The sequence below is a fragment of the Postia placenta genome (assembly GCF_002117355.1).
Source record: "Postia placenta MAD-698-R-SB12 unplaced genomic scaffold POSPLAscaffold_1, whole genome shotgun sequence".
NCBI classification, from domain to species: Eukaryota; Fungi; Basidiomycota; class Agaricomycetes; order Polyporales; family Adustoporiaceae; genus Rhodonia; species Rhodonia placenta.
In genome coordinates, this window is record NW_020169832.1 from 4,008,076 (window position 1) to 4,027,202 (window position 19,127).

Sequence of the window (19,127 nt, forward strand, 5' to 3'; positions counted from 1 at the left end):
AACATGTCCTTGGAGGGTACGCTAAAGCAATAGCTGGGAGGTAGACGGCGGATCAGGTTCGCTGATTGTAACCTTGTACGGGTGATTCTCGTGCTTGATTTCTCAATCAGTGAGCAACCACACACCGGTTTCAAGAATAGACGCGAGTCGGTACCATAAAGGCAGTGTATCACTGCCTAGAAATAGATCACAGCTGAGCGCCGATAAGTAATAGTGCGCCACGATGACCGTGATCGCTGTGATCAAGGTGTGCAAGGCATGGAAGATATAGCATATATATCGGCGCCAGTATTACGGGTTGTTCCCATCAAATTCGCTGCTGACTAAGCATCAATATCCATTCAAGAAGTTCAAGTTCAAACGTTCATGAACTGTTGCGTGCATCCATTCTTACTCCTCCTCTTCCTCCAGATTTAGCGATACTTCATATACTATACATCGGACCCAAGTGAGGAAAACGCGGTGAGTGTCTTCATTGGGCCTAGTAAGAAAGCATCACCGATGCACTCCAAGATTGTCGGCAATGCTCGCACAACAAGCCACAACACAGTCAATAACTGAGCTTGAGGCTCAGATCGCCACCTTGCGTATCCGCGAAGAAGAAGCCCGGCGCATCTCAGAATTTGTGTCTCAACAAAGATGTGCTCTTGAGAAAGAGCGAGACAGGCTAATCGCGCAAACAAATCCGTTCGACAGGGTGCCCTCGGAACTTCTTATAGATATATTCGAACATTTTGTCGAACGAGACGACGAGAACAACACCTCAGCGTTCTACTTCCGTCCATTCACTCTCTCTCATGTCTGCCACCGATGGCGCTGTGTGGCGCTTGATACGTCCGGTCTCTGGTGCGCGGTTTTGATGACATGCCACAACACAGAAATGTTGCTCGCGCAGCTTGCGCGTTCCAAACTGCATCAACTCGCTATCGATGTTCGTGTTGCGCCAACGACGACTAGAGGCGAGGTCGTCACTTCCTTGTGGTCTCTGGCGGCTGCTGCAACCAGATGGCGAACACTGACTTGGGCCCCTTCGAGTCATCTGCTAACCCACGGCTTCATATTTATACTCCACAAGCTCCGTTCGCTCCCAAAACTCAGACTCCTCGACCTGGCACAGGAAGGAGAAGCTCTTCACATCAAGGAGGATGCACAAAGCAGCGTCCATCCGGACGTCTTCCCGGCGTTGGAAACGCTCCGACTTCGTCGCATCTCTCCTCTCGACTTTCCGACTTGCACATTACCTAACCTGCGCACACTCCATATAGACTTTCCCAATAACACGAGCCGACACCTACGCATGTCCAATCTGTGTGCCATACTCTCCCGAACTCCTTCCCTGTCCGAACTCACTCTCAACGGCTCTGTACCTCTTATGGACATCTACGTGGACATTCGTCCCACGACCTTGGTCAATCCAGATCTCCCACCGCGAGCTCGGCGTACTCCGCTTCAGATCTGTCCCGTTGCCCTTCCTCGCCTGTCTGCCTTTGAATGCAGTTTCCCGCCTCCGAGGGATCTGTGGTTGTTCTTCCATTTTCTTGCCGTGCCTGCCCTACGTCGTCTCGAGCTCAGTTTCAATGCCTACACAGCGCGATGGCTACAGCTCTACAACGATCAACTCTCTGAGGCCACTGTCAACCCTCTTCTCGGCGAGCAACCAGGACCTCTCGCTCAGCTCAGCCAGCTCGAAGACCTCAGCGTTGAGTGCGTCGACATCGAGGGCCTCACCATGGCGCTCAAGAGGCTCAACGCGCCCGCGCTCAAGTCGCTCAGCCTGACGTATCTCCCAGCAGAGCCAAAACCAGGGCCGCTCCTGCCGCAGCTCCCCCGCCTCGAGTCTATGTTCCGCGAGCCGCGTATCCCGACGCTCACGCGCCTCTCGATCTCGTGCTTCGACCTGGACCTCGAGAATACGAAGACGATGCTCAGGTACACGCAGTCGCTTGTGCACCTCACGCTGCGCTCGTGCCTGGGCGCGGGCAAAGTCGTCTGCGCGCTGTCTGGCGGGACGTGCGCTGACGGACATGTCAACCACACTGCGAGCTGGATCTGTCCGCGGCTGGAGCGGCTCACGCTCGTTCACTGCGTCGACGTGAGGTTCCGCTGCCTCAGCGGTGTGGTCATCGCGCGCAAGGCGGGTTCGCAGATGAGCTTTGATGCGGAAACGATTGTGCAGTGTACCTCTGCGTCCCCAATGCGAGGCAGGCGGATCAGGCCCTTGAAGAAGCGCGTTGCACCTCTAGCTAATTCTTCTGCTTGCAACCTGCAGAGCTACGTGGCTCCAGAACCCTTGTCGGGTATGCCAGTGAATGGAAGTTTTGTCCCCGGCTGGAAGCCGCACGAGCTCCTAAAGCCCTCGCGCATCCTGTCTGTGCACGTAGAAGGCTGTCCGCGTATTTCGAGAATTGAAGCCATGTCCCTGGAGGAGGAGGGCTGGGACGTCCCTGATGTTTTGTGGAAGCCCTAGATTACCATGGTTGTTTGCGAGACGGCGATACCCGAAACCATCCATGAAGTAGGTGTTCAAGTTGTAGACCTTTCGCACATTGTAAAGTACTGGTTCCTGTTGCATTTTCAGTCTGTAAGCGACACCTGTATCGATCTCACGTCATATTCCATACGTCGTTTGCCCCCGAACCGCTCGCGCTACCTTCCATCTGGTTTTTCGGTAGCATCTGCTGTATCCGACTGTAGCCATCTTGCTGATCGTCAGTCAGGAACCATATTCGGGCTTCTATTTTTTGCAGAGTTAACGATACACCAGGTGAAATACAGGCGGGGCTAGGCGTACAGTAAGCGGACAGTAAAGATGCTACACGTGAAGATGAAAGGTACTACTAATACACATAACCACTAATCGATGCACAAACGAGCCAAACTCTAGACTATAATAAATGAGCCCCCAGTCAGGATTCGCGGTGGCTCTGAATGGAGTGGGGACCGTCGTGCGGAGAGGGATCTGTGGCAAGATATAACTCCTTCCGAGCGAGAGGAGTGTCATCGTGCTCAAGACTTCCGCCAAATGTGGGGTGGAAGTCGTCATGGTAAGACAAGTCGCCGTAGGTGTCAAACCCACTGCTCTCAGCCTCTGCCACACCATGTTCATCGCCGCTCACTTCCACTCGGACGCGGCGATCGTCTGGGTACGTAAGTCTGCCATGCGCCCCGAGCATGTCCTGGGGCAACTCCAACGGCGTGAGCGGTGCCGGTCCAGACGCATCTGACGCCGAGTTCGAGCGCGAGTGCGAGTAAAATGGCGACAGGCCAATGTCCAAGTCGAAGTTGAAGTCCATGCCGAGCCGGGGCTCCGCCTGCGCGTGCGCCTCAAGGATATACGTGGGGAGCGAGGCGCGGCGAGCAGCATACGTGGGCGTGATGTCGTCGATGACGGGCGGCAGGTACTGCGGCGTGAGCGGGTGCAGGCGCCCTTGGAAAGCGGGGAATGCGGCGTCGCCAAGGTCTAGTGGTGGTGGGCGCGGGCGGCGGCCACACACCAGGCCCGCAACGGGCCTTGTCGGTGGAGACGTGTAGGGAATGGTAGGTCCCGATGCATCCGCCGTGGCTGACGTCGAGAAGCGCAGAGGGGAAGGGACCCGAGGCTGCTCGGCTGGGAGGCTGTGGGGTTGAAGGAGCTCTAGCGCGCTCGGAGGAGATGGCACAGAGGCGACGGGGCTGACGCTGACGGGGGACGAGGAAGCGGCGATGGGTGGGAAACGATAAGCATGGTCAGCTTCGCTCGAGCTGGAGCTCGACGCAACGGAATTGCGACGGTCTGTATCAGGCGTAGAGGAGCCGTGCTCAGCCGTGCTGAGTTCGCCGCGTTTCTTCTTGTTAGGACCGCGCATCCGGCGCTCGGGGGCATACTCGCACAAGAGTCCCCGCGAGCGACAGCGCTGGCATGACGGATGCTCGCCGCTACACTGTACGACCAGAGACCAGCAAGTTACCATCTGGTGAGAAGTTGCAGGCAGCAATGTGTGCACGAACCTTCGCTTTGCGAATGCGGCACTTCTCGCACGCTTGCGCTGTGCGCAGTCGGGGATGGTCTGGGGAACGCTGAAAGATCCCGGTGACTGGGTCTAGGGACCCCGAGACGGACCACGCTGGCTGGGCAGCGGAGCGGCGTGCATCTGGAGTGTGAGATTGATAAACGTCGTGAGCATGGGAAGCAACTGGCGGCGCTGGGGGTATGGCATGCACTCCCTGTGCAAGCGTAGGGCTGATAGACGGCTGACTTGGCGGGAAGGTGTAGTGTTCGTCAGCCGCAGGCCACCTGATCGGGAAATGCACCGGTGGTGAAGGAGCACGTTGTGCGAGTGATGATGGAACAAACGTGTCGGTAAGGGCGTTATGCATGGCGATGTTGCTGCCCGTAAATGCGGACGGCATAGGAAGGAAGGCGCTCTGGTCGTGCGTGTAAAGGTATCCGTGTTCAGATGGATATCCATGGGACTGGCGGCGCTCATGTGCGTAAGAGTTCGCTAGCGTATCGAGGCCCGCCAGAGAATGGTATGTAGATAAGGGGATGGACTTCATGCCGAGTGCTGCTGCTAGCTCGAGGGAAATCTGGCCCTTGGATATTGATGAGATGTCGTCGACCGACAGTTGTAAAGACATGGTGGGTGTGGATAGGTAGGCTCGTGTGTCAGATCCGCAAGGCCAAATATACCAACGGCCTGGAACGAACGTGCTGACCTATCGGGAGCACTCTGCACCGCATCCGTGACTGGGTGACTCTGCAATCGACGAGTCTTGGCGGTCCCGATCACAGTTCCACCCGTTGGATCACGGTGGGCACCGAAACATGGCTCAGGCGGCCCCCACCTGGTGTTCGTAGGCGCATAACTTCCATTTCGGGCCAGGTCACACATCGCATTCCACAGGGCAACTGTTTATCCGAGCCTTGGTACTCCAGCGTCGGATGGCGGAATCCCCAAAGCGGCAGGTAAATGTCCCGATCCAGAGTGCATGATCGAGATCGCCTGCTTCCGCCTTGAGATTTGCTGGCGGCAACGATCTTGAGCCAAGACTCTAGTTCTGACTCGATCACGCTCATCCCAGCTCAAATATACTATCAGTTCATAGTAGTTTATATCATTACAACATAGTAGAGATTGCGACGTACATTCTCGTACATTCTTCCCCCGCGCAGCTCACCATTGCAACTCTAGCAGGACAAAGCTTGTATGCCAGGCAGTACAGTTAGCAACCAAAAGCTGCGACACATAGGGGAAGGCTGGGCTATCCTTGCCCCACATCCATCCGAACCTTAATCATGACGGCTCACGTCGAATGCCTCCACGAACTCATGATCGCGTGTCCAAATCGGCGGGTCAGACCTGCCGCGCCGAGCATCGTAGAACTGGCATTTGGCTTCTTGACCCTGCACCGCAGTGCGACAGACGCAGGAGACGCGGCGCCACCGTTGCTCCCACTGCTCGTGCCAGCAGACGCACTCGCGGCGGACGTACTGGCGGATGCTGTCCCGCTCGGGAAGGCGCCACCACCACCGATAGTCACGCTCTCCGGGCTCGCCGCGAACGGTGCGGCACTGCTTAATGCGGCCGCCATCGCGCCATCACCTGGAGCGGCCAGGTTCGAGATCGGGGGCCCAGGGAAAACGTATTGAAACCCGGGGTCGTAGATCTAGATCAGGGGATGGCATCAGCACCGCTGGCTTGGATACTTGTCCGAAATTCACGCCCTGTGTGGGCGGGAAAAGAATCAGGGCTTACGTCGGGAACGTACGTGCCTGTCTCGTTGTAGCCTCCGGGAAAGGTGACCGTGATATCTGGCGCGTCAGTCCCAGAACCGCCGATCTGGACCTGCGTGCATGATGGGTAAAATTCAGCCCCCCCTTCGTTGACGGCCTGCTGCAGGGAAATGATCTATGCGTCGAGCATCAGCCACACGTGATGAACGGGTTCCTGAAGTGTCACGCACTTCGTGGCGGATGAGATAACCACCAGCCTTGATGCTCTTAGGCAAAGTGATCGTGTATGAATCACCGTTCACTTGGGATCAATCAGCATGCTGACGTGGGGACTCATAAAGCTGTGCTCACTGATGTCAAGCTGATACCAGCTGCCATTACTCATCTGGCCCAGCTCGTCGATCTTGAACCAATTCGCAGAGGATCCGTTGAACTGTGCACAGCTCGTCGAGCCGCACGATGCCATGTACGTCATCAACGGACCTGTCTCGTGTGGCCACTGTGTGCTCTGTCAGCTAAAGGGGCAATACGTTCAATGGGTCCAGACGCACGTGCTCTCCGCCGTCGGCACCACCTGTCCACTGGAAAGTGATATTGCTGCCCGGACTTGCAGACGCGACAATGTCGGCGAGCTGTGCATCCTGCCCGCAGTTTAGATTCGAATTGGTGAGTCCCAAGACAGGGTCGATCGTCGATATCATGCGAATCGGGCTCGCGCCTGGTAGAGCAGTAAGGTCAACCATTTACAGTACGGCCACAACTATGAGCCATGTTGTCGCGTTCTGCAAAGGTAGGCGCGCGCACCTTCGTACTTTCCGGGGATATTACCCGAATAGCGTGTTCCGTCGATGACGACTTGGCTGAGAAAGCCATGAGCCAGAACGCGTTCCACGGCCAGCAGTGGAAATAGAATAAAGATTATACAAAACATGTCTTAGATCGTCAACGAAAAAGTCAGAGAGGACGTCAATCAGAGACAGTAATGAGGCAGAGAACGTGGAGGTGGGAAATAAGAATGAGACGGCTTCCGTCGGTCGCTTTCGCGTAAGGTTCTTAACGCGGAGGCTGTGAGAGAGAATAGTTAGTGGCCAAGACATGATGTAGCCGCACTGAAATGGTGTCCTGCAGGCCGACAACGTGGACCGTGAGATTGGTTCAACCGTGCATTCCGTTGGATTTCGGGCGCAGGACAGTCTTAAGAAAATTCATGATACTGTCAACAGCATCGTCAAAAGGAACATTCAAAACAACAATCGAGATTGGTAGATGATTTAGTTGCAAGCAAGGGCTAGAACTCAAGGGATCTTCCTGGCGGCAATCACCCAAGCGAGTTGTTTACCATTATTGACCCTAGGCGCTTCGAGAGACGCGTACGTTGTATGCACTTTTCAAGTATGTATGCTTGGAGCGTTGAAGTAAATGGACGACGTAACAGGGGAACATTCTTATCGCAGAGGGGGGGAGGGTATTACTGCCTCGCAAATTTGTACGATCACTATCTAATCAAATTAAATCTACCGCGCGAGCTCGTCCGAACCCGCAACGAATTGGAGGTAATAAAGCAGGAGCTGAAGGCTAATTATGGTTATTTGTCTCGTATCTGCGCGTTATCGTGGGTTCTTTTACGAAGAACGAATGATTGTTAGCCACAGACGCGATGAGTGTTCACGTGATCGCGATTTTCGATTGCTTCGCCTCGGTGTGTTTGACGTGCTCTAGAGTTTAAGTAGAACTTGTCTCCCCTAGGCAGCCTACAATAGAGCGCCCTTTTTGATGGTCAGAGGATGGGCTCTCTAAAGGTCTGCTTCAAGACGCGCCCCCCGGACCGTAAGACAGCAATTCAAGCGTGCTAGGCTGCTGGCCGTCTGAACTTACCGTAGTGTTGGTGGCAAGCTGTGGCGCTGGCGTCGCCTGAGATAATCACCGCCTTTCTTTGAAGCTCGATATGTCGCATCCATACTCACTGTGATGCATGATTCTCCAACACCACGCGATCTGCTACGGCCATGCCAATATCATGTCCCGGCGGTGACACCTCTCCCTCTGTATCGCGGCAATTGGAACTACATAAGTCGAAGTCCCCGCAGCATAACTGGTATCCGGCAGGAGAGCTGGAGCGAAAAGGAGCGACAGAGGGATTGCACTCAGACATAGAATAAAAATAATGATCTTCGATGGTATTTGCTAGTGTAGATATTGTAGATATCGCGCGGGACAGGTGTATTGTAGCGAGCCCGCGTCGCGTCGCGTCGAGCAAGATCTTAACGACGCGGAGATGAAAGAGCTTACGTAACTCCGAAATCGCGTCTTACTGTCGGGACCCCCCAAATTGAACCGGACTAAAGTAGAACGTCGGTCGCGTATAGAACTTACGACTCCACCAAGTCATCCTGCCAAGATTATTGATACACAGCAATTCCAGAGGACATCGCACAAGCATACAATTGATACTCTCCATGCAACGCCACTTTGATGTCTGGGAAAGCTCTGTGGAGCTCCTCCCTGATTTCAAGTCGCGAGGACGGACGACTACCCTGCATACCTTGGGCTGCTTCGTGTAGCACGGCAGACAGCTCATTTGACGTGAAAAAAAGGTCGCAGCATGATCAGCACTGCATTCGACACGGTGGCTTAAATCACGAGTATGACCCGTAAGGCGATGTATTGCATCGAATCAAGAAATAGAAGCTATGTACGTTGTACCTTCGAGGAGCTCTCAGCCCCAGAAGAGGGACGCAGCATTGTTCAAGTCCCATCCAAGTCCCTGCACGCGGAGTTCCTGCTGCCCCTCGATGAACTCCCAAGTGACACCATCCTGCTCTCCCTGTACGACAACAGTGGTCGGTTTGGAGATTCCAAGAACGGTTACTGCCTCCAGCTTTTGTGCCACGTTGAAATCGCCGCTACTTGTGATGCTGAACGAGCCGTCCGTCACAGAGAAAGTCAGGGTCCGATTTGGCGTCGGCGGGATGCTCTCTCCGTCGTCAATGTACGCGCTACCGAACGCGCTACCGTCGGCCGAAAGAGAGACAAGTAGTTCATACGGACCCTGACGTGTCTCCCAAATAGTGTAGGCTGGTTGAGCATGCAGCAATATCGCAGAACCTCCTCGGACGTGGACGTTGATGTGTCCTAGAGGGGCATCGAGTGTGGTATTTCCACCAATCGTTGCATTGACCACACAGTGTGTGTACCAGTCGCGCCATATAGTCTTCCCTCTACCGGGCAAAATGCCTACACCCCCGTCAAACGTGAGAACTATCACGATCATGCGACGTTGACGACGTACCATCAACGGTGGAGACGTTAGGTGTCAAAACAGGGGTAACGAGGATGTCTCTGCCAATCATGTACTGACGATCGATGGCGAAGAGTTCCGGCTCGTCGGGGAACTCGTAGAAAAGCGCATGGATGACCGGAGTGCCATACGAAGATGCGTTTGCGAACAGGGTATACTAGATCGGCAGATCAACAGTCAGGAAACGCCCAGACCGTGTCAGACGTGATGACCCACCCAGTACGGGAGCAGTGAGTACCGAGTAGCAATTGCCGTGCGAGACGCATTCGCGACGCTGTCCCACCTGTAGGGCTCCTGTGAGAGCGCTCCCCGCTGATTGTGGTTGCGGAAGAACGGCATGAATGCTGATAATTGCATCCAACGATTGCACAGCTCCTCGTCTGTATTCCCGCTGAAGCCGCATGTATCTGCGCCGACCATGGGAATCTGGAAAAGCTGGAACTGCAAAACGCCCTGAATGTTGTAATGTAGGTATGTCCACAAACTCCAGTTGTCGCCCAGCCAATGGCCGGACCATTTCCCCGAGCTCGGGAACGTCGAGCGACTGATCAGGAAGGGGCGGATGCCAAGGATTTCCTTCACAGCAATATGCGTCGTTTTTTCTTCCATGAGCCCAAACATGTTGTGAACATCCAGGTCGACATAACCGCCGGCATGGGTTGCGTTTGTGGCCAGCGTGTGCACATTCAAGGGTCCAAAACCTGCCCCATGGTTCCGCACGGTCATTGCCTCAGACATCGCGACGATCAATATGGAAGCATTTAACTCACCATTATGGATCGCATAGGGCGGGCTGTTCACATTCACGTACGGCTGTTCGCCTGCTCCAACTCCGCGCTTCGCCAGCGTAGATGCTGATTCGCCCGCGCCATACGTCAGCGTGCCGTTGATTGTGATATTCCCACTCGGCCCCCAAATTGTAGCATTGTACCTGGCCAGCGACGATCCGTCATCACGCACCACAAACACATGACAGTACGGGAGAACGCACCCTTCGGGGTATTCCGTGACTGGGTCATCCGGGTCCCCAGGCAATGTCGTGGGGGGTGGGGTCGCTAGGTCCGCGCCAGTCCCGCTGCGCACATTCGTCAGCGTAGTCCCTTCACCATATGAGCGTCCTCAGCTGACCAAGAGCTGTCGCAGAAAGAAGACGCTTCGTTCATGTCCAGCCAGATGCCGGAGAATCCAACGCCGCCTTGTGACCAATTTCTCAGCGCTTCAGTCCAGAAGGCTTGCGTGTTATTTGCAAACCAGTCCGGGAATACCTAGATGCAGGTATCAGGGGACGACAGGATACCGCCCGAGCGGTCAGAGGATGTGGTTCCAGGACACATGCTCGCGATTCCAGACGTACCGTATACCCTGGCCAGACTTGACCCACGTATTGTGACCCATCGGGGTTCTTGAGCCAAACGTCACTGCAACCAGAACTGATTAATGCTATGCATGATTGTGAAGAATGAATATTGCCCACAGTTCGACGCCGCGGGTGTAGGGATCATACTGCAAGAAGGTCTCAGACATGTGAGACACTACGCACTTGTAGATACTTACGATGTCAGTGGCGTTCACTTGTTTAGCCACAGCGGCATCGACAATTGGAATGTAATGCTGATGGTTAGCAGCCTTGGAGAAGATGGGAGGTAAAGTTTCCTATTTTGATAGCGTGAGAGCGTTAGACATACCAATTCTTGCGTGAAAGCCCTCATCTCAGCGGCCGGAAACGAGACCGGATCAGTGGTGAAATCTCGTACAGCATGGTATAGATCGATGTCATTCCACATCACTTCCAAGTAAGCAAAGGTTAGTACGCGCCCAGCATGACAATGAGGCCTTACCTTCCAGAGGAATGTCCGCATCTCTCATTCTCTGGACTTGTTCTCTCGTCTCGCTAACGTTGGAATATCCCCACCGGCAGAGATGGAAACCAAAGCCGAAAATAGGCTGCCAAGTGGGCAATCCGATGAGCTCCCCATATTGTTCAATAACACGCTGCGGCGTGGGGCCCGAAAAGAAGTAGAAATCGAGCGTGCCGCCGATGAGGCGGTATTGAATCAACGACACAGGTGAGCTTGGCGGCGTCAAAAGTAGAGTGTCTGATCCAGAGGAGCTAGAACAAACGTGGTAAGTTCTACGCAATAATTTTGTCATAGTATCTCCATCACCTAAACAGAAACACGCCGTGTGACTGGGCTTTTTGTGTTGTCGTGTTATAGCGGTGTTCCAGATAAATCGGATGAGAGCCATAACTAGTTGATGTGTCAGCGTTTATAGGTTCGATGTTTGCTGGAGCATACGAACATGTTTTGATCAATAGGGTCAGCATCATCGCGTGCCCACATGGTCTGGATAGTCCCGACACCTCCGTCGGTCCCGACATCGCGCCGGAACCCACTGCTCGCCACCACCTCACCTAGACCGTAAATGTTCGCCCCATACGGAAGCGCAGAGGTGAGCTGTAGGTATTGGTCTTCGAAAACTAAGGGAAAGCCGTCAAGAGCGGTGGAACTGTCACCCGGAATGACAGGGGCGCTAGATGCAGACGGTAGAGAACTGATGCGCGTATCGAATAGAGGCATGGCATCTGGATCCGAGCGGCGAGTGATCCAGAAAGCAAACGGAAAAGACTCATAATTGAACACGAGGTCTGACCTGTCAGCGTACCCTTCGGTTGGCGGCGATGGCAGAGGAATGATCGACGAAGGGATGGTAAACTGAGAGTTTGCCGTGTCATAGATGTGGACATGAAGCCTACAAGGAGTGAGCAGCACTCTAGATGAGACGACGTGTGGCAATTACCGTTCGTTGGAATCGTAGTTGACGTGTAAACTGAGGTTTGCTATATCCAATCCAAACGCGTTGCATGCATCGCCCGCGAGGTTCAAGTTCGCCGTGAGCCCCGTGCTTGTCTCCGTGAGGGTGGTCAGAGTATAGCCTAAATATGAATGTTAGCGCTGAGTCTCTGAAATCCAGGACGATATTCTACCTGGGCAGGAAGAGACGTTCTTGGAAAAAGACAGCGCGGCATCGGTTTCTACCCGTAGGTCTTGGCCTACCGATTTCGGCCATACGCTGTGTGACTGCAGGCCCAAAACGCCATAGAGCGACAATAGAGACACAACGATGACGCTCTTGAGCATTCTGTTGCTGCTCTGCACAGGACGAGTTGCAGCAGTCTGTGGTGCCAAGGAAGAAGTCTCCGGTGAATGTATATTTCGTTTCACGTTCATGGCATCAGCCTAGTAGCTCGCCAACGCACTTCATCGGGCGCACGTCAGTCAGCTGCTCAAACAGCGCCACTATGCATACCCGAAGGGTGGGAAATACGGCAATGGTCCCATGACTAGCCTTGACCCACCAGAACAGCAACCGACGGCGAGAGTTTAGGTCATGCCCTCGGATTGTTCCCACGCACATAAAGCCGAGTTTCATCTGACTCTTCCGACGTTTATTACTCCGGACAGCACGGGTAGAGTATAGCAGAGACCAGCACCTCGCGCGCATACTAGAATCATCATTTGTGATCTCGTATGATTCCAGTGACATGAAGGCGGAATCAAAAGCTAGATCGAATTAGGCGCTGATCGTCGCCGCGCTTCTTCCTCGGGTCGGTCATCAGCCAGATGAAGTATGTGAAAACATACTAATATCGAGGAAGAGGACTCGCTCGCTCTGAGCTGAAGTTGCATTTATCTACAAAGCCTTCTTCAAGTAGTAGCATAACACAAGAGAATCGCTGTCTCCGATACCAGTCACAAGTCAGTGAGAAACATTGAACAGCTACGTGCAGACATAGCTATCAGACACTTTATCGGTCCAAGGTCTAGGCTTCAATGTCACACATCTGCAAAGCAAGGCGTTTTATCTCAAGCAAAGTGAGCCCTCAAACACGCGGGCGTTGTTGAATTTACGTTCTCGAACCCATCAAGTTGCTTTCTTTGGCATGACTGCATATGTCCTCAACTCCAGAGTCGAGTCTATCATTTGGACTATATGAGAAGATATATGCCGAGGATCAAGGCGTCGATAACTGACCGACTAATTGGCACACGACATCGCTCTATAAATGCTTGATGCGTTGACGTCGCACGTGCACGTTTGACTTGTGATGAGTGCCGTTTGGTTAAGCTTGCAATGCAGGAACCTGATCAATACACATGCACTTCACGATGCAAAAAGGGCTATCAAAACCCCAAACCTCATGCCCCATTCAGTTGTACGACTCTGTGAGTTTCCACTTCATTCTCGATCTATGATTGTACTATTAATTCAGTTCAAATGATTTTTGTGTCCAAAAACACGCATTATTTGCAATGCCTGTTCGTACCGTCGATCGCTGGCATTGGCAGCCATTGCGACCGCTTGTTCTTCAATTTCCTTTGCATGAAGAATTGTTTACTCGTTCGGCGTTCGACGAGCGAGACTCGAATGCCACCGTGCTCTCTTGAAATGCTATGGTTTCCTCAGAGATCTATGCTTCACGGCCAAGAACGTATCCTGCATCGATGGTAGTCTTCCTCAACATCGCCGCAAGTGTGCGACCGTCAATAAATATATATACGTTTATTCCTCTCTCTATCTGTACCCCACTTGATGTTTCTTTGCAGAACTTGAAGACTGCATTCAGTTCTTCCTGAGTGGTTCATTATTTCGACTCGGTCCCGGTGCGACTGACACAGGTAAGCACTTCCGCACGTTGGACTTTCTTGGATAAGTATAGAACCTAGTAGGTACACCCTGAACCTGCGTCTACCCGCCAGGTTGGCCCACAGTGGAGCACTACTGCCTTCCGCCGTCGGAACAAAGGGCTGCGGCGGCCGTGTTGGACATGTCCGTTGCTTGAACCCTAGCGCTCCAAGCTGCCCAGCTGACTCGATGCGTCCAGTAGTAGACCAGAAGCTGTCGGCGCGTCTGCTACGGGGTGCAAGATGACTATCCGAAGACGTAGTGACTCTTCCCTTCTTGCGCGGAGTCCGATAGAAGGGTCGGACAGTGGCGCTCTATTTTGCACCGTCTGCTCGGACCCCTTCGTACTCTTTCGCTCGGAGGAGCTGAGTGTGCTCTAGATGGTGATGATGACTGTCGTCTCGGGTAAATACTTCATCGCCTTGTTACTACTCATTTGCATCCGTCAGACGCCCCCTTTTCGACGATCTGGGTTCGTGTTTCAGCCCGCTTCGTCCATTCTAGCTATGTCTCTACACTTCGAATGCCAGTGTCCTAGAGTGCATTTGGACAGCGCCGTCGCATATCTATTCAATCACTCAACATGCAAACTCGTCCCTACTCATATTGCCAGATATTCAATCTGTTATCAAGTGTCTTCTCAGGCTCAGATCGCAAGTGCACAGTCGGTCTACTGCTTACAATGTCGCTGCAGCTGAGCAGCTCACAATTATTACGAACCTTTCTCTCACTCAGTGTCGTTCTGGAATGTCCCCGATTGCCTTGTGACCGCTCTTCCGGTTGACTGGTTTGATCATCCCAATGCAGCGTCTTGTTCCATCCGGCGGCTCGGACCTCTATGCCTGTCGTCACTTGCCATTCCAGGTCAAGGCCCTTCGGTGGTAACCAATCTCACTCTAATCATGGCAATTCAATCCCCAGGCACGATGAATTAGATATGCAGATCGAAACAGTATTTGGCGGCTCTCGCACATGTCCGGACTGAATAGAGAAGCATTGGATTGAGCCTGTCTTCGCACTAGTTCCTCACGCTTCGGAGTGCTGATTGCCGATTCACTCAGCTGTGCCGAAGATAAGCTGGTAACAGGTAGAGCAACCATTGAATTGCGATCGAGAGGGGGAGATCAAGCAGCACGGTGGCGCGGATGTTGGGGTAGATCGGCGAATCTCAGAAACAACACTATTGCAGCCGATTACAGATAATACTCAAAGCTGAACGTGAGCTTGTACTCCTAAACGATTTCAGCGAGGGGGAACGTACTCCTAACCTTCGCATGTAGCCGCACATTGGTACTCGGGAAATTAGTTCAGGAAACGGGAAGACTAAAGACGCGGCTTGATGAGATCCTTGACGCTGGTAGGATCAATGACTGCCTGAGGATAGGGGAGATTCACACCGCGTAAATGTTCTGAGCCTCCATCGACGGGAAGCACCTGGCCAGTGATGAAGCTGGCAGCATCGCTGAACAGGAAGATTGTAGCGTTGGCAATATCCTTGACATGACCAAGTCGACCAACGGGGATGTTCGACCAGCCCCCTTGATTCTTGGTCATAAGGCGGTCTACGCCTTCCGTGCCTCCAATGGGCCCAGGTGCAATTACGTTGGACCGCACGCCCTGTCAGACGGGTATGAGCCACCGGTCATCATACTAACATGTTACTTACGTTGGGGCCTTCTTCCACGGCCAGAACAGCAGAGGCTGAGAACAATTCGACAGTGAACATGCGAACGCGTGGAAAAGAACGAAGGCAACCCACTTGCATCAACTGCTGCCTTGGCAGCAGAGACATGCACCTGATACGGAGTGCCTGAACTAACGTAAGTACATCAGTAAATTTAGAGTAGATAGCTGCGAACCGTTGTAGTGCAACGTCGCGCTGACATGAATGTATGATCCCTTTGAAGCCCTGACGTGCTCCAATGTCGCTTTGATTGTGTTGTACGTTCCGATCTGCATAAAACGACGCGCAGATGTAGACGTAGATGTAAGTGATGCCGAGTTCTTCGTACCGTGTCTATCTCGAGAACGGTCCTGAACCCATTCTCTGACAGGCTTGAAATTGGAGCCAAGAAGTTCCCAGCAGCGCCTAGATGTATGGCATGACAGGAGTGTTGGGAATCGATTAGATGAATCAGCTTACCGCAAATAACGAAGTCGATTTTGCCATATTCTTTGATCGCCTTAGAAACAGCCTCATGCAATTGTTTAGGGTCTCTGACATCTGCCTGAGCTGCTATGCAACGACGTCCTGTTGCCTTAGATAGCTCTTCAGCGCTTGCAAGGAGTCGGTCAAGCCTGACGTTTAACGGTAGTGAGCAGTGGTTGAACAGTATGTCCATGCCGCGTACTTTCTTCCAACAATTGTCGCATCTGCACCATGACGCATCTGGATAAACGTTCAGGTAATATTAGACACTCGGCCTTGTAAGCACACTAACCACGGCTTCGGTCATTGCCTTGCATATCCCGGAACCTCCGCCAGTACAGAACAATACTTGTCCTTTGAAAACATCACTCTTAAAGACGGTGGTTGAATCCGCGACTGGGGAAATGTAGGCAGTCATGGAAGGAGCTGTCTAGTAGTCTTGTGTGTGAAATAAGTGGCAGGCGCTTACCGCATCCCGTCCTTGTCAACCTGCGGCCCGTCCGGACCGACGTGATTTCGGCGCAATTTCGACGACATGCTCGTCGACTTGGTCCGATTTATATATCAACATTGCAAGACAATCATCATCATACTAGCATGTCAGACTGTCCCCATATAATTGGAGATATTCTAGGTAAATGCTGCCAGTGAGACGACGCTCAAAAGTTGGGCACGGCGTTGGCAGCACGTCGAACTAGATATTCTCGTTGTTTGAATTTATGCGAACTTGATCTGATTCAGTCCTTTACATTGGTACAGATTGCTCATAGAGAGACGGGAGATACCTCGCTATCGATTAGCCGCGCAGATTCTACTCGCATTTGGAAGGTGTAGCTAAGGTATCCTCTACTCGCCTCCCTCTTTCATCGCACTCAACCCTGGCGCTAGGGGGCATGTCACAACGCTTGTACCTGCATTATACCAGCGGTCAGCAGCTCAGATACCTGGGAAGCGTTGCCTCATGTGCCTCTTGAGAACGTCAACGCCAGCCTGCATAAGGTAGCACTTCTCAGAAAGCGAAGCCGTCTGAACGTTTTTCTAGATCCCGCGTTACGCAGCCGGCAAAATCCACTCTCGGCAGAAGCGGAGATCGTCCGTACTTTGGGCAGTCAGGGTGGCCGCTCGCCTTCGTCGTTCGCGAAAGGGCCAGAGCGGAGAATCTGATCGCGTCTAGCACGCCAACTTCAGCGATCTACCTCTGCCGTCGTTCGCTAAGGCCGTTGCGAATCACAATGAACCTTACATTCTCCGCTGCTGTATAATGCAGCGGCCATGGCCAGCTGCGTCCAGTATCCGTCGTTCTGCCCTAATCAGAGAAGCGTGCGGGAGCCTGCGCAGTCAGGCGACCTTGACAGCAGGCGCTGATATGACCGGCTGTCAGCACCCCCGGCTAGGGTCGTGCTTAAATTCCGCACTCGCCCCGCCGCAACGACCAATCGTCCAATTTCACGGTGACCTCAATGAGGTTAGACTCGTCTCTCGCTTCTCCGCGAGGTAAATGGGGTAACATCCGAAGTTAATAGTGTTATGATACATCGTTGCAAGATGAATGGCGCTAGTGTAGTACTCCGTGTCGTAGCAGAAATAGTAGCACACCTTAGACATTATCAATGTGATTGTATTTATTTCGTCGTCAAGCGTACAGCGATGTCAAAAACAATGTGTACACATCTATTAATCGAACGTTCATCGGGCGTCGAACCTGCCACGATCCCAGTAGGCATGCGGGTTGGAGCCAGGCTGAGGCAGGTACGCGGTCTCAGACGAGGCAAGCACTGTGCCCCCTGTCTGTAGCGACTGCGTTGTGGGTACTGGGCGATTTTGCTGTTGCCACTGGTAAGGGGCGCCAGGCGATGCAACGTAGTGGCCATTGCCGGGCAAGGGTAGGGTATTGGAATGGGTGAGACCACGATACATGTCACCGCGTCGGTCGTTCTGGTCATGGGCACGATCCATACGCATTGACGACGTATACTCGTGTTGCGTAACTGGTACAGATGTAGGCGATGATAGCATGGAGGATGTGCGTTGTGACGACGGCTGGTCGAACGTGAAAGCCGATGTTAGGGTTGGGAAGTCAGCGTTGGCGTAGCGGGATGTCATAGCAGGAGCGGAAGTCGACGAGATGGGCTGACCGACCGTGGACCATGAGCGTTGTCCAAGCTGCGATGTATAAGCTTCCGACCTAAAGTCAGACGGATAGCATGCGTCGGAAATTCTCTGTCGAGTAGCCTCAGAGTCCAAACCGGGTACCGACGGCCAGTCGGGTCTGCTCTGCTCGACCCGATTCGCCCATGACGAATTGGCGAGGTGATGCGCGTGCTGTGTATGCGAAGGATATGTGGTCACTGGCGAGGCCGCGGCAGGGTAATCTGGGTAGGACAGTGCGTCCTCATACCGGCCTACCCCCGATGGTATATTGTGGGGATACTGCAGAGATGACCGCGGCGAGACACTCCCTTCGGTGCCGGAACTGAAAGCAATGGAATGGTCGGGCGATTGTGATTGAGAGTGATGTGCGTGGACAGGAGACCTGATTGTGAGCTCGTCAGAGCTGATGGGAGATATCTCGTCGATGGAGGGGTCCGCCTTGTCGACACCAGGCGAGTACTCAGGCGACTCCGCCTCGTGTCCAGCGTCTGACTTGCGCTTCTTGCGCGAGTTGTTCGGGCGTCGGCGGTAGACGTAGTCTGGGTATTTCGAGTTGAAGTTGTCCTTCAGCTTCTTTGCCTGGTCCAGGTAAAACTTCTTCTCAGACTGCCGACAGCAGTCAGGACATGTGCGATGGAGACAGTAACGACTTACCATAGACATTGCGTTCCACTCCTTGCTCAGAATCTTGCTGACGTCTCCAGTCCTCATCATCTGGTTAGCGGCAGAGATCTCTGGCCGTCGCTTGCGTGCAAATATCATGAACGCGTTCATGGGCCGCTTTGGCGTTCCGTCAGCATTCAAGGTCTGGGACGTTAACGACATGTGTGGGTCATCTACGAGGCAGTCGTTAAGTGTGAAGGCTGTATAACGCACACTACTCACCATCGAGCTCGACATCGTAATGGATGTCGACATCTCCAGCCGTTCCATAGTACAAGCTTGAGCCACTCATTTACGCGGTGATTGGAGGTACAGCACAAGGGGCTGGCAAAGCAATTCGAGTTGCGGTGGGCGTATCTGCTGACAGAGGACCTGGGCGTTCAGTAAGGAGCAACTCGGCACTGAAGAGGCAAGACGCTCACTTTCAGGCTGTGGACGGCGAACGGCCAGAGGAAGCTGACTGAGTG

General features: G+C 53.3%; 6 protein-coding genes across 6 annotated transcripts; 1 reads left to right on the forward strand and 5 right to left on the reverse strand.

Annotated features, from left to right (window-relative positions):
* Positions 1-223: 223 nt before the first annotated feature.
* Positions 224-2,467, forward strand: POSPLADRAFT_1030961 (hypothetical protein; the record flags this gene model as incomplete). The annotated part of the gene is made up of 3 exons (XM_024476755.1): positions 224-247; positions 418-462; positions 551-2,467. 3 exons carry the CDS (start codon positions 224-226, stop codon positions 2,465-2,467), a joined length of 1,986 nt encoding a protein of 661 aa, XP_024344955.1.
* A 439-nt stretch (positions 2,468-2,906) lies between these two features.
* Positions 2,907-4,617, reverse strand: POSPLADRAFT_1052291 (hypothetical protein; the record flags this gene model as incomplete). Its single annotated transcript, XM_024480260.1, has 2 exons — positions 2,907-3,920; positions 3,988-4,617. The coding sequence occupies 2 exons, from the start codon at positions 4,615-4,617 to the stop codon at positions 2,907-2,909; spliced, it is 1,644 nt and encodes a 547-aa protein (XP_024344956.1).
* An 891-nt stretch (positions 4,618-5,508) lies between these two features.
* Positions 5,509-6,780, reverse strand: POSPLADRAFT_1165707 (glycoside hydrolase family 61 protein; the record flags this gene model as incomplete). The annotated part of the gene is made up of 6 exons (XM_024487893.1): positions 6,518-6,780; positions 6,265-6,431; positions 6,065-6,212; positions 5,944-6,014; positions 5,736-5,888; positions 5,509-5,646 (listed from the first exon to the last, which is right to left on the reverse strand). Coding segments are annotated over exons 1-6 (804 nt in total), but the record flags the coding sequence as incomplete, so codon positions are not given.
* Positions 6,781-8,429: 1,649 nt separating this feature from the next.
* On the reverse strand, positions 8,430-12,241 carry POSPLADRAFT_1043291 (glycoside hydrolase family 31 protein; the record flags this gene model as incomplete). Its single annotated transcript, XM_024478271.1, has 16 exons — positions 8,430-8,947; positions 9,003-9,168; positions 9,228-9,712; positions 9,782-9,942; positions 9,991-10,086; positions 10,140-10,276; positions 10,366-10,429; positions 10,486-10,526; positions 10,566-10,637; positions 10,697-10,797; positions 10,850-11,121; positions 11,177-11,260; positions 11,313-11,490; positions 11,566-11,762; positions 11,811-11,946; positions 11,998-12,241. 16 exons carry the CDS (start codon positions 12,239-12,241, stop codon positions 8,430-8,432), a joined length of 2,952 nt encoding a protein of 983 aa, XP_024344958.1.
* Positions 12,242-14,779: 2,538 nt separating this feature from the next.
* On the reverse strand, positions 14,780-16,274 carry POSPLADRAFT_1038329 (hypothetical protein). The gene is made up of 8 exons (XM_024477369.1): positions 16,139-16,274; positions 16,049-16,086; positions 15,841-15,995; positions 15,710-15,786; positions 15,557-15,650; positions 15,457-15,507; positions 15,364-15,398; positions 14,780-15,314 (listed from the first exon to the last, which is right to left on the reverse strand). The coding sequence occupies exons 1-8, from the start codon at positions 16,262-16,264 to the stop codon at positions 15,021-15,023; spliced, it is 870 nt and encodes a 289-aa protein (XP_024344959.1). The 5' UTR covers positions 16,265-16,274; the 3' UTR covers positions 14,780-15,020.
* Positions 16,275-17,446: 1,172 nt separating this feature from the next.
* On the reverse strand, positions 17,447-19,097 carry POSPLADRAFT_1165711 (hypothetical protein). Its single transcript, XM_024487894.1, has 4 exons — positions 19,083-19,097; positions 18,883-19,017; positions 18,652-18,833; positions 17,447-18,603 (listed from the first exon to the last, which is right to left on the reverse strand). The coding sequence occupies exons 2-4, from the start codon at positions 18,950-18,952 to the stop codon at positions 17,533-17,535; spliced, it is 1,323 nt and encodes a 440-aa protein (XP_024344960.1). The 5' UTR covers positions 18,953-19,017; positions 19,083-19,097; the 3' UTR covers positions 17,447-17,532.
* Positions 19,098-19,127: the final 30 nt, after the last annotated feature.

Excerpts from the sequence above, each read along its gene's own strand:
- POSPLADRAFT_1038329 (XM_024477369.1), bottom strand. The coding sequence starts at position 16,264 with ATGACTGCCTACATTTCCCCAGTCGCGGATTCAACCACCGTCTTTAAG. Across the intron at positions 16,087-16,138 it reads AGGCAATGACCGAAGCCGTG|ATGCGTCATGGTGCAGATGC; the intron begins GTTAGTGTGCTT and ends ACGTTTATCCAG. Across the intron at positions 15,399-15,456 it reads CAAGGCAGCAGTTGATGCAA|CCTCTGCTGTTCTGGCCGTG; the intron begins GTGGGTTGCCTT and ends AATTGTTCTCAG.
- POSPLADRAFT_1165711 (XM_024487894.1), bottom strand. The coding sequence starts at position 18,952 with ATGAGTGGCTCAAGCTTGTACTATGGAACGGCTGGAGATGTCGACATC. Across the intron at positions 18,834-18,882 it reads TTACGATGTCGAGCTCGATG|ATGACCCACACATGTCGTTA; the intron begins GTGAGTAGTGTG and ends ACTGCCTCGTAG. Across the intron at positions 18,604-18,651 it reads AGTGGAACGCAATGTCTATG|TCTGAGAAGAAGTTTTACCT; the intron begins GTAAGTCGTTAC and ends TGCTGTCGGCAG.